Raw genomic sequence first — 22,488 nt, 5'->3', positions numbered from 1 at the left:
ATTTATATATATAGAACATGGGGTATGAATTTTCATTTTTCTTTTTATTAAAGAATGAAAAAGTGAAGCATTTTTAGAGTCCACGTGGAATTTTAAGCTTCTATGGTTTTGTTCCTCTTGTTGGATCATATTCTGGAGATATATCCAATTACACTGGACCCAGCTTCGGACAGTGGTTCCCAATCAGCAAATTATTGGTAATTTAGTTGAGAACCACCAAAAATATAAAAATAACAATATTTCTTTAAACTTAGAAGTCATGGGCAAATAACCATTCGGGATGGCCGAGTTGGTTGAGCAGGGGACTTCTCCCACTTGAATACCTCTTTGGTCAAACCCGTTATACGGGACTTACTTAGTGCGATCAACCCTCCTATGTTGTTTGTGAATAGGAGCAAGATTAATTTACCATATGTGCACCTGAAGAATAGCGGCTGCATTTTCCCTGATTAACCAGAAAAAAGTCATGGGCAAGTAAAGTAAAAGTAGTTTGGTGGACTAGTGCTCTAAAAAATAAAAAGAATTAGTAACAGATTCAGAGTATAAAGATCAACATTTTTATTTTGACATATATTTCTAATTTTTAAAAGGGACAAGGACAAGGACAAGAAGGTATAGGCAGTATAGTATTAAAATTATAGACAGTATAGTATAATGTGGTATGAGTTAAATTAAAGTTATGGAAAAGGGACAAGGATAAGACATAATAAGAGATTGAGAATGATATGTGTGCAGTTCATTTGATTAATAGTAATCAGTATCAAAGTGGTTGATTGGAGATGGCCCAGTACTCATTATCAAAAGAGAATTATTTTTAAGATCTGATGATCTCAACATTAAATGAACTAATCCAAAGATTGATGGAAAGTCTAGAGACCATGTTGTTAATCACTATTTCTGCATTTGACTCTTTTAAGTGTCATCATTACCTTTCTGAAGTTAACTGGTTGGTGACTGTTAATCTCCACTACCTCACAGCTAAAATGACATTTCAATGAATGTGCACGCATCATAAAAAGTACCAGAAACAATGTTATTTGGATGCAGAGAGGGAGTAAGTGATTTATTGTAAGTTGTAACCATTGAGAAAAATTCGATAAAATTGAAACGATAAAAAGAAGATTAGATTAGTGACTTCTCTCTAACTTTCTCTCTCTAAAATCATTGAGGATTGACGCGCATCGACGGTGAGGTTGTTGGAATTTGGACTTACGTTAATTGGTTATAACCTGAAAGGATAGTGACGTGGCCCAAGTGGTGGATAAATAAAAGGCCTAATATTAAATATTATGTGTAGATAAGTGAGACCCAATAACTATTGGCCTGTGATGGGTAGACACTCTTTATAAATAGAGTCCAACCCCCCTTTCTCTAGCTATTAGAAAATCCTAGCGTATTCTGCCTCTTGAATACGTGGTAAAGGTAGACATCCCATCAGTCAAGTTCTTCGGGCTGTGAGAGCGCGTAGCTAGTGGATTGTGGAAGTTGGTCTCAGGCTTAATCGCCGTTTGCTGTCCCTGCTGAATCCATGGAGTTTAACGGTACGCTTCTTTAGACTCTGACTCTAGATTGATTGTGTAATTGTGTCTTAATCTCTGCTATGATTACGAATTAATTATCTTACAGTTGGTATCAGAGCCACCATAGTTTCGAGGTTAAGATCAAGATGTAATCTTGAGTTTTAAAATGAAAAGAACTATCCTAAAAATTTTAGACGACAACAGTTCGACACTGTTTCTCGTCAAAACTTTTAATTCATCGGTATTTAGCGGTTGTATTTGATTGAATATGCTGGAAGTTGTGATTGATTTTTATATATAAAATGTAATAACAAATTTGGTAAAACCTTGATGTTTGCTGTTGGCGGCGGCATCGGTAAAAAAGGTTTTCTGGCGGCTACAGATTGGTTAAGTTTTAAAAAGATGTACTTGATTCCATTAGTTATGATATTAACGTTTGTGGCTCATAAATCCATATGATTATTTTTTAAGTTAAAGTTTCCGTGTTACGGTGATATAGCAAACATAAATAATTAAAGTGGCTACTCAGAATTGATTGAGTACTTTAGTTAAAGCGTCACTATTGGATTTGTGTCCTGATTTATGTTTATCAATTTTTATTCATTAGTTAATCAAAAAACCTTGGTTGTATTTGATAATTACTAATTTGTTTATGCCTTTTTAGCCTACTGCAAAAGTAGTACTTAAGTTATTGCTAGAAACCTTTATGATAATTTTAGTCGGAGAATGGAATTAATAACCAGATAGAAAGGTTTAAATTATATGGGTGTTATTTTATCACATGTATTGATGTGTATAACTGAGAAACTGTGATTAATAAATAGTGTCACTAAAGTGGTCTATTTATTTTGAGTCACTAAAAAGTTCTTAATACTACACACATGTGAGATCATTTAATACATGGATTGAGAGTTATGATTAATAGATAGTTTCCACCAAAGTGGTCTGTTTATTTGAGTCATTAAAATATTCTCAATGTACCATGTCCAAATTATCCTTTACAAGTGTACACTAGTGTTGAAGATTTTTCTTTTGATACTAATGACGCTAAATTAATGCTAAGGATAAGTTGTTGTAAGAGGAGGTTTTGTGTCTCTTACCTAAAGGAAGGACACAATGTATGCCTTGTACTCTTGGATAACAGGGGGAGGCTTTGTATCTCTTGCCTAAAGGTGAGGATGCAGTGAATGTCTTGGACTCCTTGATTTTTTTTAAAGGGGGAGACAGTTGCATCTTCTACCCAAAGGAGGGGTGTGATGGATGTCTTTGACTCTTTTGATCTATATATTCTAGCCCATAATTTTATCTAATTTTTATGTTGTTTGCTTATACAGCTGTTAGCAACATGACTACTCAGTTGAATTCCATTGAAATTTTGACTAGTAGCAACTACAAGAAATGGAAACAGGATGTTGAAATAGTGTTAGGTCTGATGGAACTGGACTTTGCATTGACTGAACAGAAACCTACTGAACCTACAACTACTAGCACTGCTGATGAAAAGGCTAAGTATAAAAAATGGATGAAGGCTAACAAATTGATTCTTATGATCATGAAGAGATCAATTTCTGATCACATAAAAGGTGCAATTAAGGATAATGGAAATGAAAAGATTTCTTGAGTGCCATTGGACAGAAATTCCTAGAATCTGATAAAGCTGAGATAGGTAGTCTAATTGATTCCTTGTCTACCATAAAGTATGACCTTGTAGGTAGTGTCCTTGATCACATTATGAAATTGGTTAACATTGCTACCAAACTGAACAATTTAGGTGTAACCATTACCGATGATTTTTTTGTTCACCAATCTCTGAGGTCCCTTCCTGAGCAGTTTAACCAACTTAAGACAACCTATAATGCACAAAAGGATAAGTGGAGTGTTGATGATCTTATTACTGTTTGTGTGGTAGAGGAAGGGAGGATCCAAAAGGAGAAAGTTGAGGGTGTAGTGAACTTTGTTAGTTCGTCTAGATCAGCTGATTATCCCTCTTATAAAAGAAAAGGTGGACCCAAATTTCACAAAAAGAAACATGGTCATTTTCATCATCCAGGTGGTAATAGTGGTCATACTAATAATCCTGGTGTTAAACCAAGGTCAGTCTCATAATTCTCTTGGTCCTCAAGCTGTAATTAAGAGAGAAATCAAGTGCTGGGATTGCAAACAAGTGGGTCACAGAAAGCTGGCTATCCTCTGAAAAAGAAATCAGGTAATCTTTTGGCTTTTGTCTGCTTTGAAACTAGTCTTATTCAGTTTCCTTTAAATTCCTGGTGGTTGGATAGTGGTGCAACTGTTCATGTAACCAATGACTTGCAGGATCTAGTAAGCAGACGGAAGCCAAAAGAGGATGAAGCCAGTGTTGTTGTGGGCAATGGACTCAAAGCAAAAGTAGAGTTTATAGGGATATCTATTTTACCTTCTAAGAATAATTCTAGTATTCGTTTAGAAAATACTGTTTTTGTACCGTCTATGAGACGGAAATTAGTTTCGGTTTTCCTTTTGGACAAAGCTAGTTATTCATTTCAACAAAATAATGGTATTATTAAAATTTCCTATGATTCACATGTTGTTGCTGATGCTTTTTAAGTGATGGTCTATATCGCTTGAATATATTGAATGAAACTTTTTCTGCAATGCATGTTGAAAATATTGCCCACAAAAGGTCTGCTATAAGTAAAACGTCTTACCTATTATGGCATAGGCGTCTTGGTCATATTTCTAAAGAAAGAATTGAGCGATTGGTAAAGGAAAATATTTTACCTGTTCTTGATCCAAAAGATTTTGAAACTTGTGTGGATTGTGTTAAGGGTAAAATGACCAAGGTTAAGAGAAATGGTTCCACTAGGAGCTCCGAACTCTTAGAAATAATTCATACTGATATTAGTGGACCTTATGTACCTACTTTGACCAATCATAAGTATTTTATTACCTTTATTGATGATTTTTCAAGGTACTGTTATATATATCTTTTAAAAGAAAAATCTGAAGCACTTGATAAGTTTAAAATTTACAAGACTGAAGTTGAAAAACAGCTTGGGAAGTCCATCAAGATAGTGAGGTCTGACCGTGGTGGTGAGTACTATGGAAAATATGATGAGTCTGGTCAATGTATGGGGCTTTTTGCTTTATTTTTGTAAGAATGTGGGATAGTAGCACAATATACCATGCCAGGTACTCCTGAGCAGAATGGTGTGGCCGAAAGACGAAATTGTACTCTCATGGAAATGGTGAGAAGTATGATGTCAAGAACTAACCTACTTGAGTCTCTTTGGGGTGAAGCCTTAAAAACAACTAGCTATATCCTGAATAGAGTTCCTACAAAGTCTGTCTCGAAAACTCCCTTTGAACTATGGACAACCCTAAAACCTAGCTTGAACCATTTGCACATTTGGGGATGTCCAGCTGAAGTTCGTATTTATTCACCCACAAAAAAAAAAAAAACTGATCCTAAAACTACCAGTTGTTTCTTTATAGGCTATCTTGATCACCCTAAAGGTTTTAGGTTTTTCTTTCCTGGGCGTGGCACTAGAATCGTTGAGTCTATTAATGCGAAATTTCTTGAGCATGATGTTTGTGATTGTGATTGTTCATGTGGTAAGGAAATTGTATTGAAAGAGAAGGAAGTCATTGTCCCTGTACCTGTTATACATGAAAAGGTGGTAAACCAACCTATTCATGAGGGGGAGAATCAAGGGAACAACGACGCAGATCCCATAGTTCCTGAGCAAAATGTTCAAAATGAACCACTCCGTAGGTCACAAAGAGAAAGAAGGTGTGCCATCTCTGATGATTTTATCGTGTATGTGACTGAAAATCTCAGTGATACTGGAGAGCTGACTGATCCTTTATCATATGCTCAAGCTATTTCCTCTCCATTTGTTGATAAATGGCGTGAAGCAATGAATGATGAAATGCGCTCTATGGAGCACAATGGAGTGTGGGAGTTAGTTGAATTGCCTGTAGGTTTTAGGCCTATTGGTTGCAAATGGGTGTTTAAAACTAAAAGAGACTCCAAGGGAAACATAGACCCTTATAAAGCAAGGTTGGTTGCTAAGGGTTATACTCAAAAAGAAGGTATTGATTATAAAGAAACATTTTCTCCCGTTTCATCCAAAGATGCATTTAGAATTGTGATGGATCTTGTGGCTCATTTTGATTTAGAATTGCACCATATGGATGTTAAAACTGCTTTCCTGAATGGGAGTCTACTTGAAGAAGTTTACATGGTTCAAACTGAAGGGTTTAAAGAAGCTGGTAAAGAACATCTAGTGTGCAAGCTTAACAAATCCATATATGGGCTTAAACAAGCCTCCAGACAGTGGTACTTGAAATTTGATGAAATTATTACAAAATTTGGATTTGTGGAAAATAAGCTTGATGAATGTGTTTATCTCAAAATAGCTAATGGCAATTTTATTATTATGGTTCTCTATGTTGATGACATTTTGCTTGCCACAAAAGATTTGCTTTTGATGAATGAGACCAAACAATTTTTGTCTAGGTCTTTTGATATGAAAGATCTTGGTGAAGCCTCTTTTATTTTTGGGATAGAAATTAAAAGAGATAGGTCACGTGGTTTATTGGGTTTATCACAGCGTTCCTACATTGAGAGTGTTCTTAAAACTTTCAATATGCAAGACTGTAGACCTGGTACTGCACCTGTTGTAAAAGGAAGACAAACTTAGCAAGGATCAATGTCCGAAAAATAAAGTTGAAATGAGAACTATGAAAGATGTGCCATATGCTAGTGTTGTTGGTTGTTTGATGTACATACAGGTTTGTACAAGGCCTGATATTGCATTTGCTGTTAACATGTTGCGAAGATTTTCTTCTAATCCTGGGTGGGCACATTGGGTGGCTACAAAGAAAGTGATGAGATATCTACAACGCACCAAAGACTTCATGCTTGTATACAAAAAGGTTGATGATATGGATCTTCTAGTATATTTAGATTCTGATTTTGCAGGTTGTCAAGACACTATGAAATCAACTTCTGGGTATATTCTTATGTTGGGTGGAGGTGCTATTTCTTGGCAAAGTGAGAAGCAAAGTATCACTGCTACATCCACAATGGAAGCTGAGTTTATTGCTTGTTTTGAGACTGCTTCACATGCTGTCTGGATGAAGAATTTTCTTACTAAATTGCAAATTATGGATTTTATATCTAAGCCGGTGACTATTTTCTGTGACAATAGTGCAGCTGTGTTCTTCTCCAAGAATAACAAGAGAACAAGAGGCTCTAAGCATGTAAGCCTTAAGTTTCTTAAGGTTAGAGACATGGTAAAAGAAGGTGATATATGTATTGAGCATATTAGCATAGAATCTATGTTGGCTGATCCTTTGACTAAAGGTCTTAGGCCTGTAGTGTTTAATGAACATGCTAAAAATATGGGTATTTTAGAGTCTTTTGATGTGCTTTAGTCAATGGGAGTTACTTTGTAATTGCTGATTGAGATATTGCTTTTGATAAATTCTATCTTTATGAAATCTTGTGTTATTTGATATCTGTTATGCTCATGACTAACATGATAATTTATTTATTTTTATTTCCAATTGGACATTGCATAAACTCATGATATCTTTGAGTCTTGCGGCTTGTTGCCTTGATTATCCCGGGTAAGGCACAAGGGAATCCTCCTGAGGTGATATGATTAAGTGTCACTTGGAGGCTCCTGAGGTGATATGGTTATAATATCACTTGGAGGATTATTTCCTTCTAAGAGGTGTGAATCTATTCACCTTGATTAGAAAGATAAAATGCTTAGCACACATGTTTGATCCATGTTGATGGAAATTCTAGCATATGTGGTCGTAGATAGAATTCATACTTTAAAATGGTGTGATGCCTGCTATGATTCATTGTTAGTCTTCTCTATTGGGACTGAATGGATTGTTATACGGGTCATTCTATCCTTGGCTATGTGAGTAGTGTGGCCACTGTAGAGTCTAAAATCTTTTTTCAAAATGATTTTCTTAAAACTCAAATATTTTAAAATTGTTTCTTGTCCTCAATTAACGTTGGCGTCCAAGTGGGAGAATGTTGGAATTTGGACTTACGTTAATTGGTTATAGCCTGAAAGGATAGTGACGTGGCCCAAGTGGTGGATAAATAAAAGGCCTAATATTAAATATTATGTGTGTATATAAGTGAGACCCAATAACTATTGGCCTGTGATGGGTAGGCACTCTTTATAAATAGAGTCCAACCCCCCTTTCCCTAGTTATTAAAAAACCCTAGCGTATTCTGCCTCTTGAATACGTGGTAAAGGTAGACGTCCCATCAGTCAAGTTCTCCGGGCTGTGAGAGCGCGTAGCTAGTGGATTGTGGAAGTTGGTCTCAGGCTTAATCGCCGTTTGCTGTCCCTGCTTAAATCCATGGAGTTTAACGGTACGCTTCTTTAGACTCTGACTCTAGATTGATTGTGTAATTGTGTCTTAATCTCTGCTATGGTTACGAATTAGTTATCTTACAGAGCTAACATGCGCCTCTGCCGGCATGGGTAGAGGGAGACCAAAGAGAGTGATTCAGATCACAAACTCAAGTAAGGAACCAGCAAATTTGATAAAAGTTGATGGGGAGAAACAATCGAGGAGAATCAAGGATATGCCGAATTTGCAGAGCTCAATGGAACAGTTGCAGAGCTCAAACGCGATATGGTCGCCTTTGCATGGAGCGATTTCAGCTAGATCACCTTTAATTGATAAAGGAGAACATAGCCAAACTGTGAAGGCACCGGCGAAGAGTCCGAATACAGAGAAAATCGAGGTTGAAAAGGAGATCCAGAGGAAGGAGATACAGCAGATGGAAATAACGAAGCTAATTACGGAGCAGGAAGTTCAAATTCACAAAAAGCTAGATGAGGAGCAGCAGATAAACAAAAAGGAATGAGCGAACCTTTTCGTTGGGAACAAGTTAGTGGCTAGAGTTATGAACCTCAAATGTATTGCTCCTATGGTAAAAAATGGAGAAAAAATAGTCGAGCTAGATAATGCTGAGGTTGATCGTGAAACAGCAAAATGGAAACATGCAATTGTACTGTATGTTGTGGGAGATTCCCCCTCAATAGGTGTTTTGGATCAATTTATTGCAGCGCAGTGGAATTTTGTTAGCAAACCAAAAATCTATTTCCATAATGACGGTTATTTCGTGGTAAAATTCAATAGTGTGGAAGATAGGGATGTAGTGTTGAAGTCAGGGCCTCATACTATAAGAAATAAACCTATAATTGTCAAAGCATGGTCGCCTAATTTCGACTTTGGTAAGGAAGTCCTGTAGACAATTCCTATATGGGTTAAGCTGCCTAATTTGCTATTAAATTGCTGGAGTATGGATCCACTCAGTAGGATTGGGTGTGGCTTAGGAGTACCACTATATGCAGATAAATGCACATCTAAAATTGAGAGGATTTCTTACAAAGGTGATGCCTAGTATCATAAAGGTTATGGATCCGATGGGCAAAGTATTTGAACAACATATTTTTTTATGATTGGATACCTGAATATTGCCACACATGTCTTCAAGTTGGCCACAGTTGCAAGACAGCACAGACAGTACCTGAGGGTAAACAGAAGCAACCAAAACCAAGGATGGAATGGAGGAGAAGAGCAGAACCAGGTAAGGCTAAAAAGGGTGAAAATGTTCAAACTAACAGTATGATACCGACTACAAAGGCCGTTGATGAGAATGAGAAAATACCAGAATGGGAACTAGCTAAGAGGAAATCTGCAGCAAAAAGTGGAAAAGCTAACATAAGAGGGGATACTGGCATTAATGTTGGGAATGGTTTTAGCCCACTCAGCTATGAGATAGTTGATATAACAGTGGAGAAAGGCCAATGTAGCTACCAAGGTGATATTGGAGATCCAAAATCTAAGCAACCAAATAAATGAGAATTATATCTTGGAATGAGGGGTGTAAATAAAGTTTATAAGCAAAAAGAAGTAAAAAGGTTCATTGTAAATAATGATGTAGGACTGATAGCTATACTGGAGAATAGAGTAAAGGAGGAGAATGCTAGTAGAGTGATAAATAAGATTGCAGCAAACTGGTGATGGTGTGCAAACTACTCACATAGCTCTAAAGATAGAATATGGATTATTTGGGATCCAAACAGAGTAGAATATGAAGCAACAAGAATGAGTGCTCAAGCCATTTATGGCATTCATAGCATCTCTTAATTGCAACTAAAACTCAACTTGACAGCAGTTTATGAAATGCATATTATTGAGACAAGGAAGGATCTATGGGAAGAATTGAAGAGTGTTAATAATTCTGTTCAAAGACCATGGTTAGCTATTGGAGATTTCAATGCTATAACTGACATAGATTACAGACAGTTTGGCAACCCAGTGCAGGAGAACAAGATCAAGGACTTCAATAATTTCTTGCGAACTAGTGGCATGACTGAACTGCTGCGTGCAACGGGGAGAAGATACACATGGTCAAATGGACAAATTTGTAGCAGGATTGATAGTGCTCTTGTGAATGCTGAATGGTTATTGACAGTAGTTGTTACTGAGGTGATGATTTTAAACCCGGGGATTTCAGATCATACTCCCCTAAGTATCCAACTTAAGGAATATGTGAAGAGGAGTCCAAAGCCTTTCAGATTTCTTAACTGCCTAGCGGAGTACAAACATTTTCTAAATGTGGTGGCTAATGCTTGGTGTAGGCCAACTGTAACGACCCGACCGGTCGTTTTGAGCTTTTGCACTTTGATCGCCGGTTCTCGGGCATGATTTGCCCCGCGTGGTGTATTATGACTTATATAAATCGTTGGTTTTGGTTTCAAGATTAATCAAAATGAATTTGGAAGAACAATTCTCAGTTTAAAGCTTAAAATTTGAAAGGTTTGACCAAGATTTGACTTGTTTGTATATGATCTCGGTTCGAAATTTTTATGATTTGGTTAGCTCCGTTAGGTGATTTGGGACTTAGGAGCGTGATCGGAATGCATTTTGGAAGTCCGTGGAAGGATTAGGCTTGAATTGGCGAAATTGAGATTTCGGCGTTCTCCGGTTGATAGGCGAGATTTTGATATAGGGGTCAGAATAGAATTCCGAAAGTTTCAGTAGCTTCTTTGTATCATTTATGACGTGTGTGCAAAATTTCAGGTCATTCGGACGTGGTTTGGTTGGGTTTTTGATCAAAAACGGAATTTGGAAGTTCTTGAAATTCTTAGGCTTGAATCCGATGCAAATTTGGTGTTTTAATGTTGTTTTGAGCGTTCCGAAGGTTGGAACAAGTTTGAATAATGTTATGGGATGTGTTGGCGTGTTTGGTTGAGGTCCCGAGGGCCTCGGGTGTGTTTCGGGGTGGTTTCGGATCATTTCGGGCTGTTTTGCAATAGCTGAAGCTGGTATCTGGTATTGTTCTTCGCGTCCGCGAGGGTCCCCTCGCGTTCGCGAAGAAGGATTTGGCTTCTGGGATTTTGTTCTTCGCGTTCCCGAAGAAGAAGAAATTCTGTTGCGCAGGTCTTACTTCAGAGGCTCGTATCTCTCAATCTACAATGAATTTTGAGATGATTCAAAAACAAAAGTTGTAGCTCTTTGAATCTAGTTTCCAGAAACATATTATAATAGTTATTTGGACATCTGCAGCAAAAGTTATTGCCATTATACTAGAGGCTGTCCGAGAAGAGTTTGAAAAATGACTTTTGGAAATTTTGTTCTTCGCGAACGCGAGAGGTGGACCGCGAACGCCAAGAACAAATCCCTGGGCAGAAAAATAAAGTCCAAACTCGTCTCACTCTTCCATTTTTGGACCAAGGGAGCTCGGGTGAGGCTATTTTTTGAGAGATTTTCAAGAAAACATCGGGGTAAGTGTTCTTAACTCAATTTTGGTTAGATTACCCGAATCCGTTGTTATTTTTAACATGTAATTAGTGATTTTAAGTTGGAAAAGTTTGAAAACCCTCTTGGATATATTTGAGGATTTGAGGGTCGAAATGTTATCGGAAATTAGTACTTTTGGTATGTATAAACTCGTGAGGAGATAAGGAACCCGTTGATGTGAAAATTTCTGAGTTTCGAGAAGTGCGCCCGGGGCTCGGGTTTTGCTAATTTCGGGGTTTTTGATTTTTTTCGATTTTTTTCGATTGGGTATTGTTTCCTTAGCATATTGTGACGTATTCGTTCTGATTGTGGATAGATTCGACGCGCGTGGAGGCCGATTTGAGGGGCAAAGGCGTCGCGAGCTAGAGATTTTGCCGGTTCGAGGTGAGTAATGATCGTAAATGATATTTTGAGGGTTTGAAACCCCGTAGTTGCACATCGTAGTGCTATATTGAGGTGACTTGCACGCCGAATAGCGAGCGTGGGGTAGAGCACCGTTGGGGATTGTGACTTAGTCCGTCCCGATTGATGAATTTACTGCGTACTTGACTGAAATTTACTTGTTATCATCATAATTTGGGCTGATTGCCATATTTGGGCTTCGTGCCAGCTATTTGAAACCTTCGGGGATTGTTGTTGATAATTCCTCACTGATTTAATTATGTATTTCCACTCAGTCATGTATTTTTCCACTATTTTAAAACTCGGCCAAGTTTATTATGCCTTAAACACTCGAAATGATATTTTTAAAAATATTTTGGGCTGAGCATCATGCTTTACTGTTTCCCGAGTGGCTTATGTGATTTTGTTGACTGAGTAAGGCCGAGGGCCTGTATTGTGAGGATACTTTTGGATCGGGCTGCACGCCGCAGTAGTGTTATACTGATACTGATATGAGGCCGAGGGCCTAGATTTGATGCCACGAGATGGCTTGATATTGCGCTTGGGACGTAAGGGGCCCCTCCCGGAGTCTGCACACCCCCAGTGAGCGCCGTCGACGATAAACGGATCGGGCTGCATGCCGCAGCGGTATGTGGATCGGGCTGCACGCCGCAGCGGTACTAGTACTGTTCTGTGTGTTTACTTTATTTTATTTGCTTGCCTTACCTGTTGTTGTGCTACTTCATGAGATATCTACTGGATTGCCTGACATTATTTGTTAATTGAGTGTGGTGCCCGAGGGGCGGACTTCTGTGCTTATCTGCACTATTCGAATTGCATTCGTTTGCATACTGTAGAAAAAGTCATTTTCAAAGAAGTTTTAAACTGAGCTAAGATATTTCCAAGGATTTCACAGCTTCACTGTTTTCCTCAAAAGATTTTACACTACTTCTATATAGCATGATGATATGCCATACGTGATTTCTTACCGCTCAGTTGTTATTTACCTTTATTACTCACTGGGTCGGAGTACTCACATTACTCCCTGCACCTTGCGTGCAGATCCAGGTACACCTGAGGCTGTGTGAGGACTTCTCTGCCTAACATCATATCTGGAAGTTTCAAGGTAGCTGCATTTGACGTTCGCAGTCCTGATCTTCCTTCTATCTTATTTGCTTTATTTCCGCATTTCTAGAGAACGATATGTAGTAGGTTGATACTCATGTATTAGAGGCTCAGACTTGTGACACCGGATTCTTCGGGCTGTGTAGTAGTATTTCTACTTGGGTTTTCCGTATGTTTTAACTATATTTCAGAGTTTCAGTATTATGACTTAGTAATTATTTGTGTTAATTGAATCATGAGTTGTATAAAAAGGGTTATGGTTGTTGAATTGGTCGGGCTTGCCTAGCAGTGTGTTGGGCGCCATCACGACCGGGTTTGGGGTCGTGACACCAACTGGAAAGAATCACATGGAAGACATATGGTGGAAACTAAAAGCAATGAAGAAAGAGTTGAAACAACTGAACCAAAAAGAATTCAGAAATGTAGGGGAGAAGATTGAGTTCTATAGACAGAAGTTGCAAGATATTCAAACACAAATGGGAAGCCACACTCAACCAAATTTGTTGTTTACAGAAGAAAAAGAAGTGAAGGTTGAGTTAGAGAAATGGAACCTAGTGGAGGAAAGTATTCTTAAGCAGAAATCAAGAAATAAATGGTTGGAATTAGGGGATGATAACACTGCCTATTTTTTGCTAGTTTGAAGAATAGACAGGCTCAAAACAGTATCAAAAGCCTTATTGATCCCAATGGTAATATCCTTCAACAGCCAGAAGACATTGTAAAGGAGGTTACTAGTTTCTATAAAAAGCTCCTTGGCAGTGCTGCTGATCAACTACCAGCAATAAATCCTGAGATCATGAAGCTTGGAAATGTGCTTAATAGACAACAACAACTACAACTGATAACACAGGTAACTGATGATGAAGTATATCAAGCCCTTATGAGCATAGATGACCACAAAGCTTCTGGTTGTGATGGGTTCAATGCACTCTTTTTCAAGAAAGCTTGAACTGTGATTGGTAGAGATGTTACAGTTGCTGTGCTTCAGTTCTTCAAGGATGGGGATATATACAAAGCTATAAATTGTATAACAATAACACTAATCTCAAAAATCAAGAACCCAACAAAGATATCTGAATTTAGACCAATTGCTTGTTGCACTATGCTATATAAACTGATTCCAAAATCCTAACTAATCGTATGCAGGGTGTGATGGACGGTCTTGTGGATAAAAGCCAATCAGCTTTTGTCCCAAGAAGGTTAATCACTGATAATATTATATTGAGCCATGAACTGGTGAAGGGGTATGGAAGGAAAGGTATCACTCCTAGATGTATGTTGAAAATTGATATGAGGAAAGCCTATGAATCAGTGGAATGGCCATATATTGAACAGATCCTAAACTGCCTCCGGTTTCCAGCTAAGTTTATCAAATGGATCATGTGCTGCATTACAACTGTTTCATACTCAATTCTTCTCAATGGAGAGCCAGTGTTACCATTCCCAGCTAGAAAAGGGTTAAGACAAGGGGATCCTCTCTCCCCTTTCTTATTTGTCCTTGCCATGGAAGTTTAAAGGGACTTAGTGAGGAAAAAAGCTTCAAATTTCACCCAAGGTGTAAGAAACTGCAAATTCTACTGCTTGGGTTTGCAGATAATCTACTATTATTCTGTAAAGGAGAGTTGAAGTCTGTCACACTATTGATTCAACACTTTCAACATTTCTCACAGGTATCTGGTCTGGTTGCTAATGTAGAGAAAAGCTCAGTGTACTTTGGAGGTGTCCAACAGGAAGTTCAATAGAGTATTTTGCATACTATCCAATTTAGTAAGGGAGAGCTGCCTTTTAGATACTTAGGAATCCCCCTAAGTACAAAAAGGCTGACTATTGTGCCGTGTAAACCTCTTCTAGACAAGATGCTGGCCAGGATTAAATCATGGACAACTAGATATCTATCATATGCAGGCAGGCTCCAGCTTGTGAGATCTGTGCTCTTTTCTATTCAAATATATTGGTCACAAGTGTTTGTTCTTCCCAAAAAGGTTGCTCAACTGGTAGAATCAACTTGCAGAAGCTTTCTATGGACAGGTGGAAGTGAACTCAACAAAAATGCACCGAGTGCATGGGATAGATTATGTCTTCCTAGAACTGCAGGTGAGCTGAATATCCTAGACATATATGTGTGGAATTGGGCAGCTATTGGGAAACTTTTATGGAACATATGCAGAAAGAAAGACTGATTGTGGGTGAAATGGATTCATTCATACTATACCAAGAGATGTGCAGTATGGGACACTAAGACTACTCAAGCCTCATGGATTGTACAGAAGATCATCAAAGCAAAGGCTCTGTTTGAACAGATAGGCTTGACTGAGGCAGATGTGGCAGCTATGAGTAAATATTCAATAAAAAAAATATATGGAATCAGTCGAGGGGAATTTCAGAAAGTTCCATGGAGAAGGCTGGTATGCAACAATGCAGGGCTACCTAAATGGATATTCATCCTATTCTTGGCACTTCACAGGAGACTACAAACAAAGGAGTGGATTGCATGCTGGGCAAATATGGAGGATATGGAATGTGTACTGTGTGAAAAAGAGAATGAAGATATTGATCACCTACTGTTTGAATGCGAATATGCAAAACAAATATGGTCTAAACTGTTAGTATGGCAAGGCATAAAAAGGGATGTGAGGAACTGGCAACATGAAGTAACATGGACAATTGAGAATGCAAAAGAAAAAGTTGTTGAAGAGGAACTATATAGGATGGTACTAGCTAGTGGAGTATATCATTTGTGGCAGGAAAGAAATGCAAGAATCTTTAAGGCTCAAAGAAGACTTGCGGATCAAGTGACAAGGCAGCTGATAAAAGAAATACATGTGAGAGCTCGTAGAATTAGTAGATTAGAAAACTGTATGCAATCACTAAACTTCTATCCATAGACAGTAGCTCAGTGTAAAAGAGGAGGTTTTTGTAGAGGAGAGCGACAGTATGTTTGGGACTAATGTCCAAACTGCTGCTATTTCAGGATTTCTGTGATGGTTGTAAAACGAGTTTTGAGGAAATATAAATGTATAATTACCACAAAAAAAGAAAAGAAGATTAGGATCGCTTTTACGTAAAAATGATATACAGTTATACTCAACTCGATAAATGGTCCAAGATTCATCGTAACAATTTGACGTGACTTGTGTTACAGTACATTTTTTTTCTTCTTCTCAAAACATACCCGTAAAAGAAACTAGAAGTAATAAATAATTACTCAAGTAAACAATTTTGAAATATTAGTTTATGATAGATAACTCGCCATGTCAACAATTTGCCTCTCAGTAAATGTCAAGTCAAAAATAAAATAAAATCTTGAATATAAAAGACAATTTAGAAAGGTATTTACATGAAACAAACGAAAAACGAGTATAACATAGAAGAAGTTAAATTATAGAAAAATTACAAAATCCAACTCTGCCTAAAATATGGATAACAGAGCTTTTTGCGCAATGAATCCACATTATTGCCAGTGCCGGCTCAAGGGCCAAGCAAATGAAGTAATGGCTTTAGGCCTCCAAATTTTTAGGGCCCCATTTTAAAATTATAATATATTAATTCTATGATAATTTTATTTAAGAAATACTAAATATTTTTAGTAAAAGAGTATAAGATCTTCATAAAAAGAAAAGAATTATTTTGCCATGTGATTGATGGTGACTAATAGTTAATTTACATTCTGATATTAATATTTTTTCTAATAATAAAACATGTATTTTATATTCTCTTTTGTTTCTCTAATTACTAAGTTATCTATTCTCCAAAAATAAGGGATGAAATATGGAATAAATAAACTTTATTTTTTTTTCACACTTGAAAGATGGAAGGTTTCGAAAGAGAAGCTCTACCTTCTCTCTAGGAAAATACCAACTAGCATAAATCTCCAAACTAGTCCGACATTGGAAATTCAAATGGAAAACCACACTGGTTTAGAGGACCTGCCTCCAAAACCACCTAATATTAACTCATTCCAAGCTAATCAATCTTTTACCTTCAAGGACAAACTATTATTCAATGACAGTGAGAGAAACCTCTCTATATCCCAACCCCCTTCATATTTATTACCTATGGCCGTTGACACAATCGAGGAAGAAGGGAAAAAGGTTCCTAAAGGCCAAGAGGATGAATACATGGTTCCAATAACTCGAGAAGACAAACAGCGCATTTATTATCCATGGAGATTCTCAGTGATAATTAAACTACAAGGAAAAAAAGTTCTTCACCAAATACTCAAACGAAAACTGGCAGATCTTTGGAAGCCAAAGGAGACCTTTCCTCTTATTGATCTTGGTGAAGACTACTTCACAGTTAAATTTAATAAAGAAGAAAATATGGTCAATGCACTACAAAATGGCCCATGGTTCATCTTTGGTCATTTTCTATCGGTACAACGTTGGGAGCCAAACTTCGTGCCTTCAAAAGCCAAACAAATTCTCACGGAAATTTGTGTACGTCTTTCACAACTCCCCACTGAATTCTATGATGGAAATTTTTTGGAAAAAGTAGGTAATAAAATTGGAAGGCTACTTAAAGTTGATGCTTGTACATCCACAGCTCTCCGAGGATGCTATGCAAGGCTTTATGTGGAGTTACCACTGAACAAAGCGGTTAAATCTAATGTGTGGATAGGATCCCATAAACAACAAGTATTATACGAGTGTGACAAACTCCTATGCTTGAATTGTGGACACCTAGGTCATTCCACAGGCCAATGCAATATGATCAAACAACAATCTACAAACTCAGCAACAAAAGAAAAAGAAGAGAAGGAACAGGATCGTAACATGCTAAAACAAACGCACAAGATCAACGAGGAATAGAAGACTGTCACGATTAGCAAGGGGAAGGAAAAAAACATGAAGAGTGAGATCCGAGAATCATCAACAAAGGCAGGTATAAATGTCAACATTTTTAATGCCAATACAGGTAATTCCTTAGCTCTCAAACTTTAAGCTACAAAGCCCGTCCCAAATTAACACTTCTTGATACAAATACTACTGGAAAAAATACAACCATTGAGGAACACCCTCTGCACAAAATATTTTCTCAATCAGAAAACTATTTTTCAGCTTTGATGGAGGAGGACATGGTTTTAGATAATACCATAAACCAACTAATCGAAAAAAATAAAAGAAAAAATCTTAAAAACCAATGATTACATAATAGGGACACATCAAATGGACACGTGTCACCAAATATGGAAGACACCCCTAATTACCTACAAAGAAATATTTTTAACAGTATTATTAACCCTGATCCTAATCATGTCTACAATGCCAAACAATCTACTAATACTAATAATAACCTCATGCATGCCACTAATGACAAATCTTACTTGCCAAAACCTCAATCAACCATGCTCCAAATAGCCGATGCCATGGAACACGTATCCCCAACCCAATCTGCTATCCTCCCTAATAAATTCCATACGCTATCCCCTCAAATAACATGCAAATGGAAGCCGCTATCATTGAAAAAGATACTGTGATCTTTCTAGAAAATAACAGTCTGCTTAAGCCCTCTATAAGTTCAAACACTTCTACTAAAAATTCCAAGAATCCCTCTATCAAGCAGGAGATGTCACAGTCTCATTCAAATCCTACGCCTCAACCGACTACAAAATATGGCAAATCAAATACCATCCAACCCTCAAACACTGAATATCCTCACGATCTTCATCCAAACTCCACTGCCAGAAAATCATCAACCATTATCTTGGGTGGAGTTGGGATTGATGGGCCATGCCATCTTCTTCAACATAATGTTGAACGGAAGAGAGACAGTGATAATACTACAAAACTCCCACTATCTAGTCCAGCTAATCTCGGAGGGCATCCTTCTATCGATGAACAACTTCATGAACCACGTTTGGGTGAACAACATACTACACCCAGTAGCACTAAACTTGACTCCCAACATAACTCAAACGATGATGGGAGAATGGAACCTGCCACCCCATTTTGTCCAAATCCAAAACACCAATCCAGTGATGGACTTACCATTCTTCACCCCGGAAATAGCAACAAGCATCAACCCAACTTTTACCCCATGGGATGCACATGCAAACCAAGTTCAAGCTCCCAATGCTCATCATGCACCTCCCATACCACATCAAAATCCACCACAGTCCCATACTCAAGCAAATCCAACAAACCAAGAGGAAATGATGGAGGAGGCAGTGGAACCTCCCATCAATTTAATCCCAGAATCAGTGATCGAAGATTCAAATCTCGACGAGGTAAAAGTATTTATCTTTGCGGAGATGCAAGAACAGAGGCAAGTGCTCAATTGTCCAACGACACTCTCCAAGTGCACGATGGACATAAGACCACCAGCCGACCCAACAGTAGGGCATCCTAGTACCCTTCTAGAGAAGGAATCCAGTGCATGCACCAAGAGTGCTGGAGAATGGAGATCTTCACAACTGGACCACATGAATATGCCTATCTCATTCATCATTTGGAATGTTCGTGGTGGAAACAATGACAATTTTAGACTAAATCTTAGGGAAATGATTGACATGCATCGTCCTTGCATGGTCACACTGTTGGAAACTAGAATGGACAATCACATGTCACTCCTAAACCCTTTTGGCTTCTCTGATATGATTGAGATACTAGCTGAGGGACAATCGGGTGGTAGCGTTATCCTTTAGGATCATAACCTTGTCAATGTTCATAGCTTTGTGCGTAGAAGCCAAAAAATTAGTGCAACAACTGAGGTAATTCCCACTCAGAAAACTTGGTTGTTTACCTCTATATATGCTAGTACTGACATTAACGACAGAAATCAAATGTGGAACAATCTTATCAACACGCAAGCTAATTTTAATGGGCCATGGCTAGTAGTGGGAGACTTTAATGATGTCCTAGATTCAACAGAAAAATTAGGAGGTAACCAAGTAAATAGAAATTGTACCAAATATCTGTGGAATTGTATCAATAAATGTGGTTTTATTGATCTAGGATTTAAGGGATGCAAATTCACATGGACAAATCGTAGAAAGAAGAACAAAGGTCTTATTATGAAAAGATTAGATAAAATCCTTGCCAATAGTGACTGGATTAGCTGCTTTCCAAATACCTCAGTAACTCACCTTCCAAAAACACACTCTGACCAAATCCTTTACTCCTACAAATAATCCCTAGATCAAATATTGCCCTTCCAAAATCTTTTAGGCTCGAAACCTATTGGTGCAGACACCCAGACTTCAATAACCTAGTAAAGGAAAGTTGAAAAGACACTAACTATCTGAACTCGGCTAATCTTTTTCTAAGTAATGTTAAAACATGGAAAAATAAGGTCTTTGGAGATATCTTCGGGGAACAAAGAATCTTGGCTAGGCTAAAAGGTATACAAGAATCCAAGCACTACTATAATAGTATTTTCCTCCAACAATTGGAAAACTCTCTACAAATAGAGTACAACAACTACCATAAAATTGAAGATGATTATTGAAAACTTAGAGCCAGAATCTCTTGGATTCAAGAGGGAGATGCTAATACTTAGTTCTTCCGCATCATGGCCTCTAACAACAAAAAAGAAAAAAAAATTATGTTTTTTAAAAATGATGCGGGCGACTAAATCAAAGATCCATCAGAAATTTTAACACATACCAAGCAATATTTTCTCAACACCTTCAAAACATCCCATACATCCACTAGTTGGATAGGCATACACTATGATCCTACAAATTTCAACAAAATCGATCTCAGAATGTTGGATAACTCCTTAATGCCTTCTGAGGTCACCAATGCTATCTTTTCTTTCAAACCCTTTAAGGCACCAGGGCCAGATGAGATTCATCATTTTTTCTATCAGAAATACAAGAAATTTGTGGGGCCATCAGTCATTAATCTTTATTTACAAGTTTTCCGCGACAATTCACTCCCCGAGGGTATCAATAACACCTTTATCTGCCTTATTCCAAAAATCCATAACGCAAATAATCTAAAAAAATTCCGACCAATTGGTCTTTGCAATACAGTGTACAATATTATCATAAAAATTATTGCCAACAGATTAAAACCCTTTCTCAATGACCTTATTAGCCTTTTCCAAGCAAGTTTTATCAAAGGAAGAAGAACTAGCGACAATGCTATTATAATTCAGGAAATCATTAACCAATTCAAAAAGATTAAAGGGAAAAGACTGGTATGATCTTAAAAATAGATTTAGAAAAAACTTTTGATCGACTAGAATGGTCGTTTATCTATCGTATGCTCAAATTCTTCAAATTCCCTCCATCAATCTCAAAATTAATCATGCATTGTATTTGTACAAGCAATATAGCAATCCTAGTCAACTGATCAACTACTGAATTCTTTAAACCAAGCAGAGGCATTAGACAAGATTGTCCCCTCTCACCCTACATTTTCATACTTTGTATGGAAATGTTCTCTCATTTTATCTCTCATGAAGTAGATATTTGCCAATGGGACCCTATACACCTTAGTCCCCGAGATCCAGACATATCTCACCTCTTCTTCGCTGATGACCTCACTCTAATGGCTAAGGTGAATGAGAAGTCATGCAACTCAATCAAAAAAATATCTTTCACTTTTATGCAGACTATCCGGACAAAATATTAATCTACAAAAATCAAGGATCATCCTCTCAAAGAACTATGCTCCCAACTTAGCTAAAGAAGCGGCTAATAAATTTAACATGAATATTAGCAACTCCTTTGGGAAATACTTAGGATCTCCCATACTCCAGAATCAACCAAAACCTAAGGACTACCAATTCATAATTGATAACATGCAAAAATAATTGACTGCTTGGAAAGCCAATTTTCTTAATATTGCTGGCAGAACAACCTTAGCAATCTCTTCCCTAAACTCAATCCCCAGTCATGCCATGCAATACACATACCTCCCTAACAAAACTCTCAATCAAATAGATCGTATCCAACGTAATTTTGTCTAGGGATCAACCAATGAATCCAAAAAACTTCATTATATAAGTTGGACTAATATAACCAAATCAAAAGAGAAAGTAGGTCTTCGCCTAAGAAAGGCCAGAACAAAAAACCTAATTTTCTTAAGCAACCTTGCTTGGATGATCCTCAGTAATCCAACTACTCTATTGTCCAGAATTCTCATCTCCAAATATGCAATAACAATTCTAGAATCTTAACCTCCTTCATCTGGAAAGGTATCCTGAAAGAGTGGTCGATCTGCTGATAACTGCGGGTTCTAGCCTATCTTGTGCTCTCTTTTGCTTAGTTTTTGGATACAAAATGTGTAGAAGTATTCCCGAAAACTAACTTATTGTGCTTGTTTGCAGGGTTTGGTCAAAATGAAGCAAGAAAGTCATAACTAGCTCATAAAGGAGTAACCTGCACAAGTTTAAAACTGAGATAAAAGCGCTGACAACAAAGGAAAAGAGCGGCCGCAGAAAGTCCACCGCTGGGGCGGCCACAATTACACTAACAACGGAATTGAGATTCAAAGAGGCATTTTGGGGTACAATAGATACCGATGATCGCGGTGAAATAGCGCGGCAGCGGAATACTTGACGCGGTCGCGGTGCAAATTCCGCTGAGGGCAACATAAAGAATCAGAGACCTGGAAATCTGAGGTCAAAGGAAGAACGCGATCCGCGAACATTTTACGCGGCCACGGTTGAAGACAACGCTGAG

The 22,488-nt window shown here is 37.7% G+C and overlaps 2 protein-coding genes across 2 annotated transcripts; both read left to right on the top strand.

Annotated features, from left to right (window-relative positions):
- Window positions 1-2,865: 2,865 nt before the first annotated feature.
- On the top strand, window positions 2,866-4,103 carry LOC109244252. The gene is made up of 3 exons (XM_019411311.1): window positions 2,866-3,103; window positions 3,232-3,613; window positions 3,761-4,103. Exons 1-3 carry the CDS (start codon window positions 2,866-2,868, stop codon window positions 4,101-4,103), a joined length of 963 nt encoding a protein of 320 aa, XP_019266856.1.
- A 12,653-nt stretch (window positions 4,104-16,756) lies between these two features.
- Window positions 16,757-17,665, top strand: LOC109244251. Its single transcript, XM_019411309.1, has one exon. It carries the CDS (start codon window positions 16,757-16,759, stop codon window positions 17,663-17,665), a length of 909 nt encoding a protein of 302 aa, XP_019266854.1.
- Window positions 17,666-22,488: the final 4,823 nt, after the last annotated feature.

Source organism: Nicotiana attenuata, unplaced genomic scaffold (genome assembly GCF_001879085.1).
Source record: "Nicotiana attenuata strain UT unplaced genomic scaffold, NIATTr2, whole genome shotgun sequence".
Lineage (NCBI taxonomy): Eukaryota > Viridiplantae > Streptophyta > Magnoliopsida > Solanales > Solanaceae > Nicotiana > Nicotiana attenuata.
The sequence above is the reverse complement of the archived record's forward strand: the minus strand, read 5'-3'. Positions and strand labels throughout refer to the sequence as shown.